The 19,442-nt window shown below is 36.3% G+C and overlaps 1 protein-coding gene across 7 annotated transcripts; it reads right to left on the bottom strand.

The window, feature by feature from the left end:
* Positions 1 to 1,918: 1,918 nt before the first annotated feature.
* Positions 1,919 to 18,607, bottom strand: LOC106063462 (uncharacterized). Of its 7 annotated transcripts, XM_056039242.1 has the most exons (8): positions 18,230 to 18,603; positions 15,391 to 15,586; positions 15,055 to 15,153; positions 12,778 to 12,904; positions 10,794 to 10,889; positions 7,367 to 8,151; positions 6,012 to 6,066; positions 1,919 to 2,905 (listed from the first exon to the last, which is right to left on the bottom strand). In XM_056039242.1, the coding sequence occupies exons 3-8, from the start codon at positions 15,151 to 15,153 to the stop codon at positions 2,478 to 2,480; spliced, it is 1,590 nt and encodes a 529-aa protein (XP_055895217.1). In that variant the 5' UTR covers positions 15,391 to 15,586; positions 18,230 to 18,603; the 3' UTR covers positions 1,919 to 2,477. The 7 variants fall into 7 exon arrangements, with proteins under 7 accessions (XP_055895217.1, XP_055895215.1, XP_055895216.1 ...); XM_056039240.1 differs by lacking the exon at positions 15,391 to 15,586 and having other exon boundaries at positions 18,230 to 18,606; XM_056039241.1 differs by lacking the exon at positions 15,391 to 15,586 and having other exon boundaries at positions 15,079 to 15,153; positions 18,230 to 18,606.
* Positions 18,608 to 19,442: the final 835 nt, after the last annotated feature.

The raw sequence follows: 19,442 nt of genomic DNA, 5'->3' as shown, positions 1-19,442 counted from the left end.
GCTGCAAGGTAGAAGCTCCACTGGATGCTGCAAGGTAGAAGTATCACTGGATGCTGCAAGGTAGAAGTATCACTGGATGCTGCAAGGTAGAAGCACCACTGGATGCTGTAAGGTAGAAGTATCACTGGATGCTGCAAGGTAGAAGTATCACTGGATGCTGCAAGGTAGAAGCACCACTGGATGCTGTAAGGTAGAAGCACCACTGGATGCTGCAAGGTAGAAGCACCACTGGATGCTGTAAGGTAGAAGCCCCACTGGATGCTGTAAGGTAGAAGCTCCACTGGATGCTGCAAGGTAGAAGTACCACTGGATGCTGCAAGGTAGAAGCCCCACTGGAGGCTGTAAGGTAGAAGCCCCACTGGATGCTGCAAGGCAGAAGCACTACTGGATGCTGCAAGGTAGAAGCCCCACTGGATGCTGTAAGGTAGAAGTATCACTGGATGCTGTAAGGTAGAAGCTCCACTGGATGCTGTAAGGTAGAAGTATCACTGGATGCTGCAAGGTAGAAGCTCCACTGGATGCTGTAAGGTAGAAGTATCACTGGATGCTGCAAGGTAGAAGCTCCACTGGATGCTGCAAGGTAGAAGTATCACTGGATGCTGCAAGGTAGAAGTATCACTGGATGCTGCAAGGTAGAAGCTCCACTGGATGCTGCAAGGTAGAAGTATCACTGGATGCTGCAAGATAGAAGTATCACTGGATGCTGCAAGGTAGAAGCTCCACTGGATGCTGCAAGGTAGAAGCTCCACTGGATGCTGTAAGGTAGAAGTATCACTGGATGCTGTAAGGTAGAAGTATCACTGGATGCTGTATGGTAGAAGTATCACTGGATGCTGCAAGGTAGACGTACCACTGGATGCTGCAAGGTAGAAGTATCACTGGATGCTGCAAGGTAGAAGTATCACTGGATGCTGCAAGGTAGAAGCTCCACTGGATGCTGCAAGGTAGAAGCTCCACTGGATGCTGCAAGGTAGAAGCTCCACTGGATGCTGTAAGGTAGAAGTATCACTGGATGCTGTAAGGTAGAAGTATCACTGGATGCTGTAAGGTAGAAGTATCACTGGATGCTGTAAGGTAGAAGTATCACTGGATGCTGTAAGGTAGAAGCTCCACTGGATGCTGTAAGGTAGAAGTATCACTGGATGCTGTAAGGTAGAAGTATCACTGGATGCTGTATGGTAGAAGTATCACTGGATGCTGCAAGGTAGACGTACCACTGGATGCTGCAAGGTAGAAGTATCACTGGATGCTGCAAGGTAGAAGTATCACTGGATGCTGCAAGGTAGAAGCACCATTGGATGCTGCAAGGTAGAAGCCCCACTAACACACAGGAGCTTGCAAAGAGTCGAACATGAAATAAGAATCAAGAAGGAAATGCCGGAAGAGGGGGCACTTTAAAGTTATTAATCAAAGCTGGGAAAGATTTTCTAATTAAAGTGTGACATTGATCAACGTTTTCGATCAAAAGTGGGACATTGGCCGCAAAGCGTGACCATCCCGACTTTTAAAGGACGTACTGGATGTAATGAAAATGTATTGCGTGTATACACATATTATATATATATATATATTTTGCCATCGACCTCAACAATCCCAAGTACAATTTCAAATCTGTAGGTCTCCGGATCTTCTTCTTCATCGATCAGGGCTTGTTTTACTCATGCACTGTTCACTGAATGACAATCTAGAATCTGATTGGTTAATAGTGAAATGTTTTCACTGAAAGCTCGATTCTTTATTTGATGCACATTGACACATTGTGATAACACAGAGCATTGTATCCAGCACTGTGATCACACTGGCAATAAAGCAAGTGGAAAACAACATAGCGGTAATTTCATAGACATAAAATGTCTATGGGTAATTTACATAGACAATAAAATGGTAATTTATAAATCAGATCAAGAAACGAAACAAATCACGTGAAAATGTTTATTCAATGAAATTATATTTTCCAAAACTCGATTTTGTTAGAAAAAGAATATGTTTACAAATCGTATTAGTTTTCAAAACCCTTTTTTTTTGCTCCTCGGCGTGTGGCGACAGGGTCATGATGCACCCCCCCCCTCTGGCTCCTCCTCCCCTCCACACTTACGCCTCTGATTCCAAGCGGCCCATTTAACGAAAGAAGACTGTAGTTTTCGACAGATTTTAACCCCAAAGCTCCTATTTACGGTTTGAAAAATTCTCCCCATACCTTAATCAAAGAGGGATATCCCCGAATAAAAAAAAATATTTAAATTAAACATTTTGAAAACAAAATATTAAAAAATATTAGACCTTACACTAATAAATAAATTAAAAAAAAAACACGATATGTATAGTTTTAAAAATATATAAACTTTTAATACCATTAAAATATAAATAAGCTTCAAAAAGACTCATTTTCCCGGGTGGTCTACGGGCCTATTCATTTCAAAATTCTTAAAAACATTAATAAATAATCTATACTGTACTGCAATAGAAGCAATTGGGTTTTAAATACGTATGCATGAGAATGTTGAGTTGGTACCCAGCTTCACTATGGGATAGTTTTCCACTGGTTTGACATACACTTGTTCATCTTTCCTCAACAGTAGCGGAAAAACAGAGCACGCGGTCAAATCTTTGTAGCAACACCGAGTGACGGAGTGAAGGCTTTCATGGCTGCCTTGGCACTTGGAGATCACAGCGAGCTGAATCTCCATGTCCATTAAGTTCTCCACCGTCAGGCTGAAGAGATAGACGCCCTCGCTTGGGGCCGTGTAGATACCTGTCTGAAGGTTGTAGTGTCGCGGTAACGAGGCCAAGTTAATGGGATGATTGAACATTTTGAAGACCTCATCTTTCTTGACATTGGTAACAAGGACTGCCTTAATTGCTAAACAAAAACCTTCAGGCATGTTGGTAGTCTCTGGGCTAGACTCTGTGGGAGAGAAAGTGACATCGCAGCATTGACTTGAGAAGAGAAATGAAAACAAGAAAAACATTTTTTTTAATATTTAGAAAAAAACAACAACAAAAAAAAAAAACAAGTAAGTGTAATTGTATCAATTATTTTGCATCAGACATGTCATTTAATTTGTAATTAAAAAATTTGTCATTAAATTTGTAATTTGTCTAGACCAACAATAAATCTGTGCGATTAGAAATATGTGTTGTTTTAGTTTAGCGCAATTTCATGCTTTTAACTTTCAAAAATGCGCTAGAATGCTATCAATAGTCCGGACCACTTGAGAATAAAATTGGGGGGAGTGGAGAAGAGGGTATTCTTGTTAATGTTACCGCGATTGCTTTTTAATACATTAAAAAACTGCTCAAGCCTATTCAAGGAGACTAATTCAACTTATACCACCACTTCATTCAAGTACAATTTCTTTCCCTTGTTCGATACAAAAATTAATAATTAATTACCAATACTTAAATAACTAATTGTTGTTTTTTAGCGGCCCCGAAAGGGGAAAAGACGCTATTAATTTTGATTGAAATGTCTGTCCGTCCGTCCCGTTTAGATCTCGTTAACTAGAAATGACATCATAATATTTTAGTCCATTCATAGTTCTGATGCAACGGATACTTTTTTCTTTTCTAAAAGCGAAAAGTCTAATTTTGTAAATCACTTATGCAAGCAGTTTTTTCATAAAAATACACCACTTTTACAACTATTCACTATTAATAGTAACAAACATTTGAGGCTCTTTATTAGAGGAGATCAATCCTTAATATATTTGCAATACATTTATGCAAATGGTTGTAGATTTTTTGTCCATTTTTTAAATATATTTGTATTGTTTGTAAGTTCTGTTATACTAAGTACTATATTTACACACAAAAATATAGTTTACTTTTTTTTTTTAAGAGAAAAAATCTATTTAGTATGTATATAAGTCAGACATAATTTAAAACAACAATTAATAAGTAGTTATTCATATTATCTCGTGAACTGCAATGCTGCCACACGGCAATAAAACACCTAACCAAAAAAACAAACAATTTTTATGGGGATTTTTTTTTTACGGAAATGTTTTATTCTTGAGGAATAAGAGATTGGCCCTTTACAAAACAATTAGATATTCATTATAAGACATCAGTTAGGCCAGGTTCACATCTAACTTCACATTCACTTTCACCTATCCTTTGGTCTGCTGGACCGCTGGGGCATCACACAAGATCTGTTAACCTTTTTTTCTCCTTTATTTTCTGTCATTTGTCTTTGATAGAACTGATAATATTGAACCCTGCCTTTGTACCTGCCTGGGTGGACCACTTCGGGGGCCAAACTGTCTTTGTAACCTTATTTATTCTTGTTTTGTCAGGTAGAAGAAATAAGTGCAAAATATCCACTTGATTCGAGATAAACATTTTACCAGACAGACAGAGTGAGTTGATATAAACTTTGTAAAATAAATGTTGGTAAACACATTAAAATTCACTACATAACAAAGAAAGAAAAACCTAAAGTACATTAAACAACAAGCAAAATACAAAAAATACTTTAAAAAGCCAAAGCTTATCTTAGGAGAATAAGTCCACCTTTTTCAGCCGTATGTCTCAATACTGCAATATGTATTTCCTTTTTCGATATCAAACAAAATTAACTAATTGCCACTAATTATTTCGAGAACTGATTTATTCTATTTGTTTATTTATTCATGTTTTGTTAGGAACCATCAATATTTGTGCAAAGCTTCAACTGGATCTGAGACTGGAAAGTGAGAGAAATCACGTGTTCAAAATGTGTACTAGACAGACAGACAGGGTGAGTTGATATACACGTTGAAGAAAGTAAAACATTTGCTAGAAATAAATGTTTGAAACACTCACCCTCGCTGCACTATGTCCTTTGTTTCTATTTTGTATTTGTTTGTTATTGTGTATGCGTTTTAGTTTTCAGGTTTGAGACTATCTGTATTACATTTGTGTTATTGGTGTTATGGGAAACCAAGCGAGTATAATGCGCTGTAATAAGCATGCACTTTTTTCTTTAGCTTACATCCACGTAGATATATTTCTATTTTTTTTTAAAGAATTTCAATACATCACAAGTTGTTTTTTTATCAAATAGAGTAAAATGTGAAACGAAGCAGTTATTCTTCGCAAACAAGGAACAAACAAAGAACGAACAAGGAACAAACAAAGAAAGAACAAGGAACAAACAAAGAACAAATATGAACCGAACAAGGAACAAACAAAGAAAGAACAAGGAACAAACAAAGAAAAAATATGAAACGAACAAGGAACAAACAAAGAAAGAACAAGGAACAAACAAAGAACAAACAAGAAACGAACAAGGAACAAACAAAGAAACGAACAAGGAACAAACAAAGAAACGAACAAGGAACAAACAAAGAAACGAACAAGGAACAAACAAAGAACAACCAAACAAAGAACAAGGAACAAACAAGAAACGAACAAGGAACAACCAAAGAATGAACAAGGAACAAACAATGGACAAATAAAGAACAAGTAAGAAACGAACAAGGAACAAACAAAGAAAGAACAAGGAACAAACAAAGAACAAACCAAGAACGAACAAGGAACAAACAGAGAACGAACAAGAAGCAAACAAAGAACGAAGAAGGAACAAACAAAGAACGAACAAGAATCAAACAAAGAACGAACAAGGAACAAACAAAGAACGAACAAGAATCAAACAAAGAACGAACAAGGAACAAACAAAGAACGGAGTGAAAGAAAACATAAAATAAACAACACATTATTGATGAATAGATATTTTTAAAAAGACGAAACTCTATTTGTGAGATGTGTCCATAAGGAACAAACAGAGAACGAACAAGAAGCAAACAAAGAACGAAGAAGGAACAAACAAAGAACGAACAAGAATCAAACAAAGAACGAACACGGAACAAACAAAGAACGAACAAGGAACAAACAAAGAACGAACAAGGAACAAACAAAGAACGGAGTGAAAGAAAACATAAAATAAACAACACATTATTGATGAATAGATATTTTTAAAAAGACGAAACTCTATTTGTGAGATGTGTCCATAAGACCATAAAGACACTGACCTGGGGCATTCAATACGGTTTCCATGAAGTCTACAAATTTTGAACATCGAGCAACCTCAAGATAGAAAACATTTCATTGACTTTTTTTTTTAATTACAGAATTCCGTAAGTGTAGTCCAATCTAATAATCTAATATGTATTTTAATAGCCCTAGCGGACTGACTCCTTCACCACCACTCATCACTGATGTGTCCACATGCGATGGTCGAAAGAATACGAACCTTTGACTTGTTATTACTTACTGTTTCAATAGAACAACTCTATTACTTCCACTCTCGTAACGCGCTCACAAGTTCTACTTCCAAAAATACGGATTACTTCATTTACTTTCCAAATTCAAACTATATAATTGATTCTGCGTCATTTAAAGTCTGGCACTATAGCGGGAGCTGCCTGGTTGGATCCTGGTATGGCAGTGGCTCTCTCTCTCATGTTTGAAGTTTTGTACTCTCGTTCTCCGATCATTGAAGAAATTGTGAGAACCGACATATGCTGGTTCATATTTGATGAATTTGTGAAGCAAGTGGACTATTAAAGACTTTAAAGAAGGCTACTTCCTACAGAACCTTGCAACGTACCAAACCTGTCATGATAGTATGGAAGAGATAGGGTCGGGTTGTTGCTCTTTATAGGATTGTGACACCTCCATTGCCCGGTTCAACTCCCCAAAATGTTTTTCCAATGATGTCTTTAAAAGGCAAGATAAAAGGCAAGATAAAAGGCAAGATAAAAGGCAAGGCTTATATGCAAGCAAATGAACGCAAACATCAAGCGTCAAAACATCTACAGCAGCAAGTTGCAGAGGACATATGAAGTGTAGCGTTTCTTTGTGTGCTGATGTTAGAGGAGGACATTTGTAGCACGTTTTGTCGTATGGACTTCTTTTTACAAGCATGTACACTTCTAACAACTTGCCTTGAAATTCACGTAATTCTTATATACGGTACTTGTAGGATACACAGAATAATGACATTGTCTCCTATCGAAAGCGTGATGCATTTCACGTGACAATGAAAGTCCTGTCATATCTAACGCAGACGAATCACTAAAATCTTATTACACTGTCTGAGCCTGTCTTGGATGTCAGATTTTCTTTACATCTCAAATGTGTGTTCTTAAAACATTTTCAAGCCGTGTCTTAGAAAAGCCATTTGCTGCCAGCTTTTTTCCTCTATGCCAGTCAGGATAAAAATTACATTTTTAAGACCCAACACCGATTTTTAGTAGATGTATGCAAAAGTTAAAACATTGAATTTAGTCACTGCTCATATAAATCTTTTAAAATGTTCACTAAAAAGACACGTGCATTGAAAATTAATAATTATTTGTAGAGCAAAGAAAAAGAACAGACTTACTTGTCTATACATATTTGTAACAGCCTTTCGTATTCCCTGCATGCTAGAATCATTGACAACTTTTGTGTGAGATAAATTTCTTGACGTATCAACGATGTCTTTCTTTAGCTGTTCTGTGCATGTTGACAAATTATGGACAGCTTGCTCTAATTCAATTGTTTTGGTTCGTAAAAATTGATTCTCCAATTTTAGTGATGAAGCATTCTCAGTATCTTGACCTAATTTTATTTTAATGTCGTCTGCTGTTTTGTTAGGAACATTTTGTACTTCCTCTTTAATAACAACTGTTTCTTCTTTAATTACTTTGTCAGACAGTTTGACAAAGCTCAGATTTTCATCCACTGGATCAAATATAATTTTAGATCTAGATCTAGATAGACGGTCATTAAGTTCCTGTATTTGTTTTGTTAGAATATCAATTTGTAATTTATAATTTTTCTCAAGCTCTTCTTGTTTGTTCACAATAGTTTCGATGCTCTCTTTTGATTCGTTTATTTTCTCTGATAAATAATCAGTACTAAACTTTATAAATTCACTAGCTTCATATAGCTCAGTCAGAAATGATTCTAATCTCGAATTTGTCTTGACTTCAGCGGTTGTCTGCTTTTGAACCATTTCTTGTATTAGTTTGTCCTGATTTTTACTTTTCTTTTGCAAAATTTTGATGTTCTTTGCAAGTGATTCTGTTAACCTTGTTAAAGCTTCATATTTTTCATCTACTGTTGAATTACACTTGTCACTTGCTGGTTCGTTGGTCGAGAATGATTGTTCCGTTTTATCAGGAACTGTCAAACAAATAAAAAAAAAAGTTTTTGAAAACTTATCTACACATTTGTGAATAAAGTTTAGTTTATTTTCGTATAATGAATAGTTCTTCACATTAGGCATTGCTCTCTTTTGTGGTCATATACTATAAAACATTGACTAATGTTTCCCAATCGTTTGACAAATGTTAACCCATTCTAAAAGTTTTGTAATTCTCGCGAGTAACTTTTTTGGTACATACATAACAAAATAATATCGAAAAAATAAAATTGTTCAGAATAAAATGTAAATAAAAGTTGTAATTATAAATAACATGTATCAGTATCAACGAGAAGGATGACATTGTTTTGGGCTAATATGACAGATCATCCTAATTTGGTTGCCTGGTTGTAATTTTTCATGTGAGATGTTGTTCCATGTCTAATAGCTGAACAAAAATCAAGCGTGGTCGAGAGGCTAAGTGCGCTTGAACTTGGCTTTGCTTGGCTACCTAGAAGGAGGCTCGAGGTTCGACACCCGACTCGGGCAGAGTTGTGTTTACTGAGCGCCTAAAGGCAGCACGGAAAACCAACTCCTAGATACCCCCTCACCCCACCCCCCAACTGGTCCACAAATGAGATTGGACCAAAAGCGCTCTGAGCATGCTATACGCATGAAAGTAGCGCTATATAAAAGCTATAATAATTAATATGAAGTTAGAAAAGGCAAGATGTATTTCATCACTGTTTTATGTTCAAACCAGATACATATGTTGCTTTTGAAAACAGAATGATGTCCTTCTGAAGCCAATTCCAACAGTTGCTCTTCTTCCCCATAAAACAAACTTCCTGGCATGGATGTTGTTTTAAAATAATTTTGTTTCAATCAGGAGAATAGTTTTTCAATCCCTTTTGCAAACTCTCCAAATGCTGATTTATGCGTGTCAGAGTATCAGCATCAATTTTAGAATCCGAACTTGTTATCAAGACACCACTCGAGGGAAACGAGTCTACTTCTACATTACCGACTCCCATTTAGCCCTAGCCCTAGATTTAGTTCTGACATGGTAGAAGAGGTCACCTAGCTTGAGCATTTCTTTGCCTTGTTACAAGTTGAGGCATTTTAAAACAGCGTCTACTAAGTATGCTAGTTGTGCTAATATGTTTATATTGCGTCATAATTTGTTGTGAAAGTTTTTGTGAAAAGTATTTGAATGGATGTGACGTAATAAAGTGATCGTTTTTTAATGTCAACATGAAGTCTGTGTTAATTAATTGTTTATGTTTAATTGCTTACCATCATCATCAAACTCCATTAGAGTGAGGGCTTGAGAGGCTCAAATCCTCTCTTGCAAAAGCCCTGGACAGAAACCCTGCTGTCTTTCGTTGTGCATAAATGTCGCCATACAGGTCGAGAACTCTGGGTTTCCCAGACCTGTCGAGACGGAGATCAGCAAGTCTGGCGCAGTCAAACAGAATATGAGGCACGGTTTCCTCTTCTTCCCCGCAGCGGGGGCACCGTGAATCAAAATTTGGCCATAGCCGCGAGAAATATGAGCCAACAGGACAGTGGCCTATCCTGCACTGTGCCACAATAGCCTGCTCAGACCTGGACAGCCTCCACCACGGGGAAGTGCGGTCAGGGCGCCTCATGCGCTCCCAGACCCCAAAGGCCCCCCGGGCCCCGTCACAGCACCCAAACCACCCCTCCATTTCTGTATTTCTTGTATTATAGCCAGGGCTTGATGAAAGCTTACAGCCTGTTCAGTGGGTGGAATTCGCCCTCCCTGGTGGGCCAAAGAGTCTGCAATTGTGTTGCCAGTCACACCTATGTGACTCGGTACCCACTGCATTATTACAGGGGTGCCATAGCGTTGTTTAATGTTATGTGAAGCCATGATGACAGTGTTGATATTTGGGGGTCATGGTCCGGGGCTATGCAAAGTCTGTAGTACAGATTTTGAGTCAGTGACCACAACAATCTGTGTAGCCCTTAAATGTCACTCGCCGAGTTGAGAGTCAATGACTTTTAAGGCTTCACAGACTGCCATGGTCTCCGCATCAAAACTGCAAACACTACCACATGGTCCAAAGATTTTGACTTTGTAAGAGCCAAGAAAGTCGATGTAGGCTCCATAGCCTGCTCTTCCAGAATCTATTGATGCCGACCCATCAGTGTATGCAAAAATAGCACTGGGCTTGAAGGTATTACTGGTCTCCTAAGCTTTTTCTTTCTTTACTTTTAAAGCCACTGGCATATAAATATGCCATAGGTTGCACGGTTCGTAAATTAAAGTTAATTAGATCGCAATTTTGTTCTTATTAAGGAATAAATTAAAATCAAAGTAATTTTTTTTTCTAATACAAAATCTTAATTTTCACTTATTATCCTTATTCCCACCCCTCGCAATCAGTTTCGCATAGGGCCCCGCAATTGTTAGGAGCGGCCCTGGCTAGGATGATCAAGCTTTGAGAATGAGATCATGTAAGATTCATGCATGTATTTTTGTTAAAGATGGTTCTTTAAAATACAATAATTAAAAGATACAAAAGACCATCATAGCATAGATAAAATGAAAAGATATTGAGTGAACATAATAGACATTATGGAAAGAGAGACATAGTGCAGGAGGCCTACACATGACGTCATTATGGAGAGTACAGGATTGGTCGAATTAATTTACCTTTTAAAGGTGAGATTTCGGACGTTAAGGAACTTCCTAGTCTTAAACTAACAGCTTCATCTGATATAATACTGTGACTCAGTTCACTGCTCTCATCTAAATTTGTGAAAGATTTACATTCAATTATGGTTTATGTAGCTTAAGAAACTAGCAGTACACATACTCAGAGGGGGGCTGGCTAGATAGGCTTTTGGGCAAATACCCGGTGGGCCGGTACCCAAATAGGTCGGTAGAGCCACCGAAAGGGCCGCATGGATGCCATTATGTATTAAATTGTTAAAGGTTTTATAATATTCTCTTATAAAAGCGTCGTGAGCGTCGTGTTTAAAAGAAATCTCTTTACAGTGTAATATACTACATTAATCTAACAACTTTACCGAAAAAAATGTAAGGGCTTACATCTGTAGACAGTTTTAAAAGTAGACTTTATCCTTTTTGGGGCCTACACACTTAGCAGCATAATAATATTTCTTATAAAGATATAGAGTTCACTGTTTCAATGTGTACAGCTATCGTTACGCAAATTTACCATAATGATTTTGAGGACAGGTATGCCTATCATTGGATGCCTAGCATATGGTATGCAAGTTATTGAACTGATTGTTGAGAAAAGCCCAGGCCGACACCCAGTGCGCTCCTGCACATGCTCTAATTTGACAAGAAATGTATATTTTTTTTAATAATAAAAATGTATCTATCCAACACAATGAAAACAACCTAGGTACTTTCTATCCAACACAATGAAAACAACCTAGGTACTTTCTATCCAACACAATGAAAACAACCTAGGTACTTTCTATCCAACACAATGAAAACAACCTAGGTACTTTCTATCCAACACAATGAAAACAACCTAGGTACTTTCTATCCATCACAATGAAAACAACTTAGGTACTTTCTATCCATCACAATGAAAACAACCTAGGTACTTTCTATCCAGCACAATGAAAACAACCTAGGTACTTTCTATCCAACACAATGAAAACAACCTAGGTACTTTCTATCCAACACAATGAAAACAACCTAGGTACTTTCTATCCAACACAATGAAAACAACCTAGGTACTTTCTATCCAACACAATGAAAACAACCTAGGTACTTTCTATCCAACACAATGAAAACAACCTAGGTACTTTCTATCCAACACAATGAAAACAACCTAGGTACTTTCTATCCAACACAATGAAAACAACCTAGGTACTTTCTATCCAACACAATGAAAACAACCTAGGTACTTTCTATCCATCACAATGAAAACAACTTAGGTACTTTCTATCCATCACAATGAAAACAACCTAGGTACTTTCTATCCAGCACAATGAAAACAACCTAGGTACTTTCTATCCAACACAATGAAAACAACCTAGGTACTTTCTATCCAACACAATGAAAACAACCTAGGTACTTTCTATCCAACACAATGAAAACAACCTAGGTACTTTCTATCCAACACAATGAAAACAACCTAGGTACTTTCTATCCAACACAATGAAAACAACCTAGGTACTTTCTATCCAACACAATGAAAACAACCTAGGTACTTTCTATCCAACACAATGAAAACAACCTAGGTACTTTCTATCCAACACAATGAAAACAACCTAGGTACTTTCTATCCAACACAATGAAAACAACCTAGGTACTTTCTATCCATCACAATGAAAACAACCTAGGTACTTTCTATCCAGCACAATGAAAACAACCTAGGTACTTTCTATCCAGCACAATGAAAACAACCTAGGTACTTTCTATCCAACACAATGAAAACAACCTAGGTACTTTCTATCCAACACAATGAAAACAACCTAGGTACTTTCTATCCAACACAATGAAAACAACCTAGGTACTTTCTATCCAACACAATGAAAACAACCTAGGTACTTTCTATCCAACACAATGAAAAACAACTGAAGTACTTTCTATCCAACACAATGAAAACAACTGAAGTACTTTCTATCCAACACAATAAAAACAACTTACGTACTTGCTATATCCACACATGCCTGCAGACAACGAGAACTTTCATCTCCCAAGTAGTGATTCATTTGTGACAATGTTAAGGTTTGACATTCGTCTGGTTCTTCCAACCATGACTGTGCATTGTGGACAACCTGCAAGACAATGTTTAATAACTTCAGGAACGCTAAGTATCATCTTATCTTATCTTATATAATACAGACGTTACTTCAAAAAAGAAGATGATTACGTCCTACGCGTCATGCATTTAGTCATGCATATTAACCAATGACTTAAATTCTGCCAAGTCACTGGTTTTCCTGGCTAGCTCAGGCAACCCATTCCATGCTCTAATAGCACTAGGGAAGAAGGAGTATTTGTACAAATTTGTCCTAGCATATGGGACGAGGAATGTGCCTTTATCTTTGTGTCTTTCAGAGTATTTTATTAAATTTTGTTTTTGTATTTGAAGATTATGGTTCAGTGTTTTATGTATGATTGCTACTTTACTTTTGAGCCTTCTGTCCTGAAGGCTTTCTAAATTTAGTGATTTTACTAAAGGTGTTACTCTAGTCAAATGTGAATATTCGTTTGTTATGAATCTCACTGCTCTATTTTGTGTCTGTTCCAGTTTCTTAATGTTTTCTTGAGTTGAGGGGTCCCAAACGGAGGATGCATATTCTATTATTGGCCTAACCAGGGTTAAGTAACATTTTAGTTTTATGTTCTTATTTGATTTATAGAAATTTCTTTTAATAAATCCTAATGCTTTGTTTGATTTTTTTGTAGTTTCATCAATATGTGGATTCCATGATAGTTTTTCATTTATTATAACACCTAGGTATTTTGCGTTTTTAGTCTGTGATACTGGTTTGCCATGAATAAGATAAGTGGAATTAATTTGTTTTAGTTTTTTTGTTACTCTTAACAACTGACATTTTTCTGGGTGGAAAGACATGCTCCAATTTGATTCCCATTTCTGTAATTCATCTAATTCTCTTTGTAAAATATCTGTGTCTTGTGTTGTTTTTATTGTTCTATATATTATGCAATCGTCTGCAAATAATCTGACTTTTGTTCCTGAACTAATGCAATTTGGTAAATCATTTATGTAAATTAAAAATAGTAGTGGACCCAAGACTGTACCTTGAGGTACACCTGAGTTTACTGTTATCGGTGTTGATTTAGAGCCATTTATTATTACAGTTTGTTCTCTCCCTATCAGAAAGTCTTTAATCCACTGATGCAGTGGACCATTAATGCCGAAATATTTTAATTTTTTAAGCAAACTATGGTGGTGAACTTTGTCAAAAGCCTTAGAAAAATCTAGTAAGATAGCATCTATTTGTTCACTATTATCTAAACCTTTTGAAAAATCATCAATTAGTCCTATTAGTTGTGTTTCACATGATCTATATTTCCTAAAGCCATGTTGGTATGGTGTGAGGACATTATGTTTGTCTAAGTGGTTTATGATGTTGCTACATATTATGTGTTCTAGGATTTTACATGTGATGCTGGTAAGTGATACTGGTCTGTAGTTCCCTGGGTCAGATTTTTCTCCTTTTTTAAATAGGGGGGTGACATTAGCTTCTTTCCAGTCCTTTGGTACTCTGCCCTGGTTAAGTGAAGCCTGAAAGAGTATTTTGAACACTGGGGCTAGCTCATTACTTAGTTCTTTGAGTAATCTAGCTGGAATACCATCAGGTCCAGAAGCTTTATTTGGTTTGGTGTTGGCTAATAGTTTTTGAATTCCATTTTCTTGTACTACTATATCTTCTATGTTGTCTACTTGGTTCAAATTCAGTAATATGTCTTTGTCTCCTGTATCACGTTAATAAGGCTAATCTGGCTGCCTGGCCGTGTGGTATGTGCTCTAGATTGACCTTTGATGATCCCGGGTTCAAACCTGCCTGCCGCCATCCCCCGTGCAGAGGTTAGGACTAGTCTGTCATAATCTTCAAAAACTAAAAAAAAACACCTCCAAAACAATTTACAACCTAATAATCTCTAGACCCGTTAGTCTACTCGTAAAGGTTTGTCAAGACTCATAAAGGTTTGTCAAGACGTAAAGGTTTGTCAAGACTCGTAAAGTTTGTCAAGACTCATAAAGGTTTGTCAAGACGTAAAGGTTTGTCAAGACTCGTAAAGGTTTGTCAAGACTTGTAAAGATTCTTATTGCTCTAGGATAAAGTCAGAAAGGAAAAAGAAATTGAAAGACATAGCCAGGGCGGACTTTTTACTGAATGTGTGATTTGTTTCCTTTGTCTCCTAAAGAAAAAAACATAAATATTTATATTTTAACATTTTTAATGGAATCTTGAAGAACCTCTAATTTCTTTCTGACGTTTTCTAGATTTTCCAGCTGTAAAGTAATTATCTTTGATTGTTGTAAAGTTCCCATCTGTAAAATACAAAAAAAATCTGGATATAAATTTCATAACATTAGGAGCTAATGTAACATAATGAATAAACCAAAAAAAAAAAAAATAGAACATAATAGTTACTAAAACTTGATCATTAAGAGACAGTTTCTGAGAAATACAAAGGACTGATGCATAATGAAACAACCAAAACATAGAATTCAAATAGAATGACATGTAGGCGACATCTAATTTATAAGGTGTCTATTTGTACGTACCGCAACCAATAATGTGTCGTAAACAATAACAAGGCGATGCAGTAGATTTGATTAGAACACAGCGTCAATGTGTTGGCGCAGACTATGATCTCACTATTCAAATCTTGAATATAAAATTGTATCTATAGAGTTACCGCTCTTACAACCTTGAACCGCTTTCTCTTCGTTCAAGATCTAGGGCTTCAGAACCAAACAGCTGTTGTTATGTAAACAATTCGAAACTTCGAGTAGCTGCTTTACAAGTGAAAATAGATAATACTCAAGTTTGTTCCTGTCTCAATACAAGTTTTATTCAATTCAGGGGCCTAATGTCTTGTCTGTTCACTATAACCAGCTTCTCTTCTGCACTCTCAAACTGTTTCTGTCCTAAAACCAAACTAGTTCTAAGTTATAGTTCACTAAAAAGAGCCATAACACTAGCTGCGTACCTCTACAAATATTAACCACTAGTCGACCGGCGGCGTAGCATACCCGCAGTGGGCCCCGCACTTTTATAACTTATTACAGATTTCCCGGGGCCTACCAGGAGCTCTTGGAAATCTTCTGAAATTGTAAAATATACGGAAAGTCCTGGAAATCTCTGGAAATTATTAAAATCTTTTGAAAACTCAAACAAATCTTCTGAAATATATAGACAAAAAATGTCATTTGGGGTGTCATTCAATATGGAAAACGACAATCCTACTCGCGATTAAAAAAAAACGGCATTATGCAATACCCGTAATTGCGGAATCTAGTGAAAGAAGCTTCTCGCGCCTCAAACTAATGAAGAATTACTTGAGGTCAACAATTCTTGTAGATAGATTGAAACATTTGGTAATTCTTGCTATTGAGCGTAAACTTTGTAGGAAACAGAATTCTTATCATATACTGTATAACCTCGCTACACGCAAGGCTCGTAAAGTAATTCTGTACGTAGTAAAGAATGAATAAAATGCATAGACGAATTTATTTTCTAATACAAACTCTTAAATTTCACTTATTATCCGCTTCCCTACCCAAACTTGGCCCCGCGAAATCCGTTTCGCATAGGGCCCCACAATGGTTAAGTCCGGCGCTGCTATTTAGTGTTTGTAAAATGTTTGTTTGTAAAATGTTTTACATGTTTCGGATGTTCCTTCAGAGTTAACGATGGTTTACTTCCTAGTCCAAACCTCCCGCAGGATGAATGTGGATGGGAGGGGCGGGGTTTGACAGTCCAGCGCGCAGCCATCCGTAGCGAGCTGTGAAAACGTGTTCTCCCCCCCCCCCCTTTACCCTCCCCTCTTGTTTTTTTCGTGGGATGACTATCCGCAGAAATAAGAGAGTAATCTTTCCTTTACTTTTTGCTTCTCGTCAAAACTGTTGAGGGAAGAAGAGAATTATATATGTAGATAGATTGTCCTTTTTTAAAAATATCAATGACAATGTGTGATAGTGGCGTAGCGAGAGTTATTGGCGCTCGGTGCATGACACTTTATTCGTGCTTTCCCCCGCCGCCCCCCCCCCCAAATCCCGCAAGAAACACATTCATTAACTTGTGTGTGTGTGGGGGGGGGGCATTAACAAAATGAACAAGGGTGGAAAATCCTAACACATTAAAATGTCTGCAATGCTTACGTCGAGGTTTCATACAAAACTTGTATTGATTTTATGGTAAGAATCAGACAAACGAAGAAACAAAAAAAAAAAAACGCTTATGTTACAATGTTATACAATGTTACAATGCTACAATGTTACAATGACTATTCCTTTCAATTACACTTTCTAGACAAAAGTCAAAATAGATACGAGGTTATGTATGTGAATGTGTGTGAAATATTAACACGGCTACGGTATTAAACTTAAGTTTACGTTATACACTGGGCTAATTGGAGAGTTTCATTGCGACATTTATATTACCCTATTGGTAGCTTAGGTTGTTAATTAATTAGAATGTCGGTAACTTGTTAGTAGCTTTGTTGTTCAATCACTGGTAACTGTTAATAATTTTAAAATGATTTTTTAAACAATATGCTTCAACAGTAGCCTGTTGGACAGTCAATTATCTATAGCAGACAGACCTATCAACATTTTAATAGGCTACTGAAGGTGAAGGGCACGTGGCAGTAGGCCTACACACTAGATAGGCCACCTACACCTCTAAGGTTTAGACTGTGGACAATTAAATTAATTAAGATTACAGGATTGAAAAACTATAAAACTGTATTTTTTTAAAATATTCTTATTTAATTTTTATTTAAAATTATATTCAAAAGGAGTTCAGGCCTAGCAAGTTATTACAAAACTTATATCAAACTCTGCATGGTCAAACATTTTAAACGCGTTATTACTCCCACACCCATTCTCGGATCATCAAGTTGAAAACAATTAATTATTTGCACGCACAAAAAAAAAAGTTAATTACTGGTAATTATTTAGTTTGATACCATTACAGGGGCGGACTGGCTAAATGGGCAACTGGACTAATGCCCGGTGGGCGGTAGGCTACTCAAACGGGCCGGCGGGGTCACTTTAAATGACAACTAGGCCTAAGTACCGTAAATGTAATTAGCATTCTATTTACCTTTCATAACAGAATTTTATAGACTTCACTGTGTAATGTTAAACACATGTTCTTGTAATATGTTAAATTAAAGATTAAATTGAAGATTAAATTAAAGATTAAATTGAAGATTAAACTGAATATTAAATTAAAGATTAAATTGAAGATTTAAAAAAAAATAGGTAACGAAATGAACTGAAAAATTTGAATTATTAATATGAACATTCCAGTGAACGTAGCCCATTACGTAGCTTATTACAATAAATAATTACTTAACATTTAGAATTAGAGGAAAACATATTTGTAATAAATTACCTTTAAAAAATAGTATCTAGATATAGTTGACATAAAATTAGAGCCAGGACTAACAATGAAACCTATATTTTAAAATGCCTGTTTTCACAACTTGATTTGGATTTGACATGGAGTCAGGATGAGATAACTCCATTTAGTAAGCAGGTCTTTATCGGAAAGATTAATATTACATCAGCTGCACAGTCTAAGCTAAATGTGCCCATGATCTATAAGCTAAGCAGGGCTTTAGCCAGAAATATTTTCTATCGCAATGATGCATAGATCTCTCAACGCTTTAATTGTTTTTGTTTAAGCAAAGCAGCGGTTCTCAACCTTTTTAGCTTAGCGACCCCTTTCTACTATTTCCAACCATGCGGCGACCCCCAACAGTATCATAATTTTCATTCTTAAGCCTAAATAATAGAGACATAGAGTTTTTGCCAATGTTATAAGAACGTAATAAAAATGAGACTCTATGTTATGTATTACCAATGTATTATGTTTGATCAAAATACAATATGTATTACCAATGTATTATGTTTGATCAAAATACAATATGTATTACCAATGTATTATGTTTGATCAAAATACAATATGTATTACCAATGTATTATGTTTGATCAAAATACAATATGTATTACCAATGTATTATGTTTGATCAAAATACAATATGTATTACCCAGTGGCGTAGCTAGGGTATTTGATGCCCTGTGCGGGAGCTCCTCATGATGCCCTAAAAAAACAACAACATAACAGCAAAACAAAGACTCCCCACCCCCAGAAAATAACTATTGTTAATTCGCAAAAAATTAATCTAACAAAGACAAAAAATGCTTCCAATGAATTCTTAGTGTTTAATTTGCTGGTGAAATTAATTTTTTCCCCGGAAAATCGTGTATAATAAATGCAATGTCCAATTAAGTCAGTCGTAATTTAGTCATCGTTAGTTGCAAAAAATTCTTGATCAACTTTAGTTTTAAACAAACTTCTATGTGTATGTATACACAAACGTCACATATATGCGAATCAAGATCACGATATTTTGGACTGAGCTATAAAGGCGATTTTTTTTTAACTCGATCTCACCAGGTTTTTGTTTTGAAACATTTGGTACTTCTGAAGAAACTTTGATAAGTCGTTGAAGCCTCATTGGCTCCAGACGAATTTTATTTTTTTTTTTAAATTTCGCTAGGAGCACTGTCAAGATTTGTTTCAATCTGAGGATCCAAAAGTT

The sequence above is a fragment of the Biomphalaria glabrata genome, chromosome 8 (assembly GCF_947242115.1).
Source record: "Biomphalaria glabrata chromosome 8, xgBioGlab47.1, whole genome shotgun sequence".
In the NCBI taxonomy this organism is placed as follows: Eukaryota; Metazoa; Mollusca; class Gastropoda; family Planorbidae; genus Biomphalaria; species Biomphalaria glabrata.
Note: the sequence above shows the minus strand (reverse complement) of the source record. Positions and strands in the feature narration are given on the sequence as shown.

What these genes read in the sequence shown, in the direction of transcription:
- LOC106063462 (XM_056039240.1), bottom strand. Translation starts at nt 18,262, where the DNA reads ATGTCAACTATATCTAGATACTATTTTTTAAAG. An exon ending in GGCATGTGTGGATATAGCAA is followed by an intron (nt 10,890 to 12,777) that starts GTACGTAAGTTG and finishes TCACAAATTTAG; the next exon opens with ATGAGAGCAGTGAACTGAGT. An exon ending in TTACAAATATGTATAGACAA is followed by an intron (nt 6,067 to 7,366) that starts GTAAGTCTGTTC and finishes TTCTATCTTGAG; the next exon opens with GTTGCTCGATGTTCAAAATT.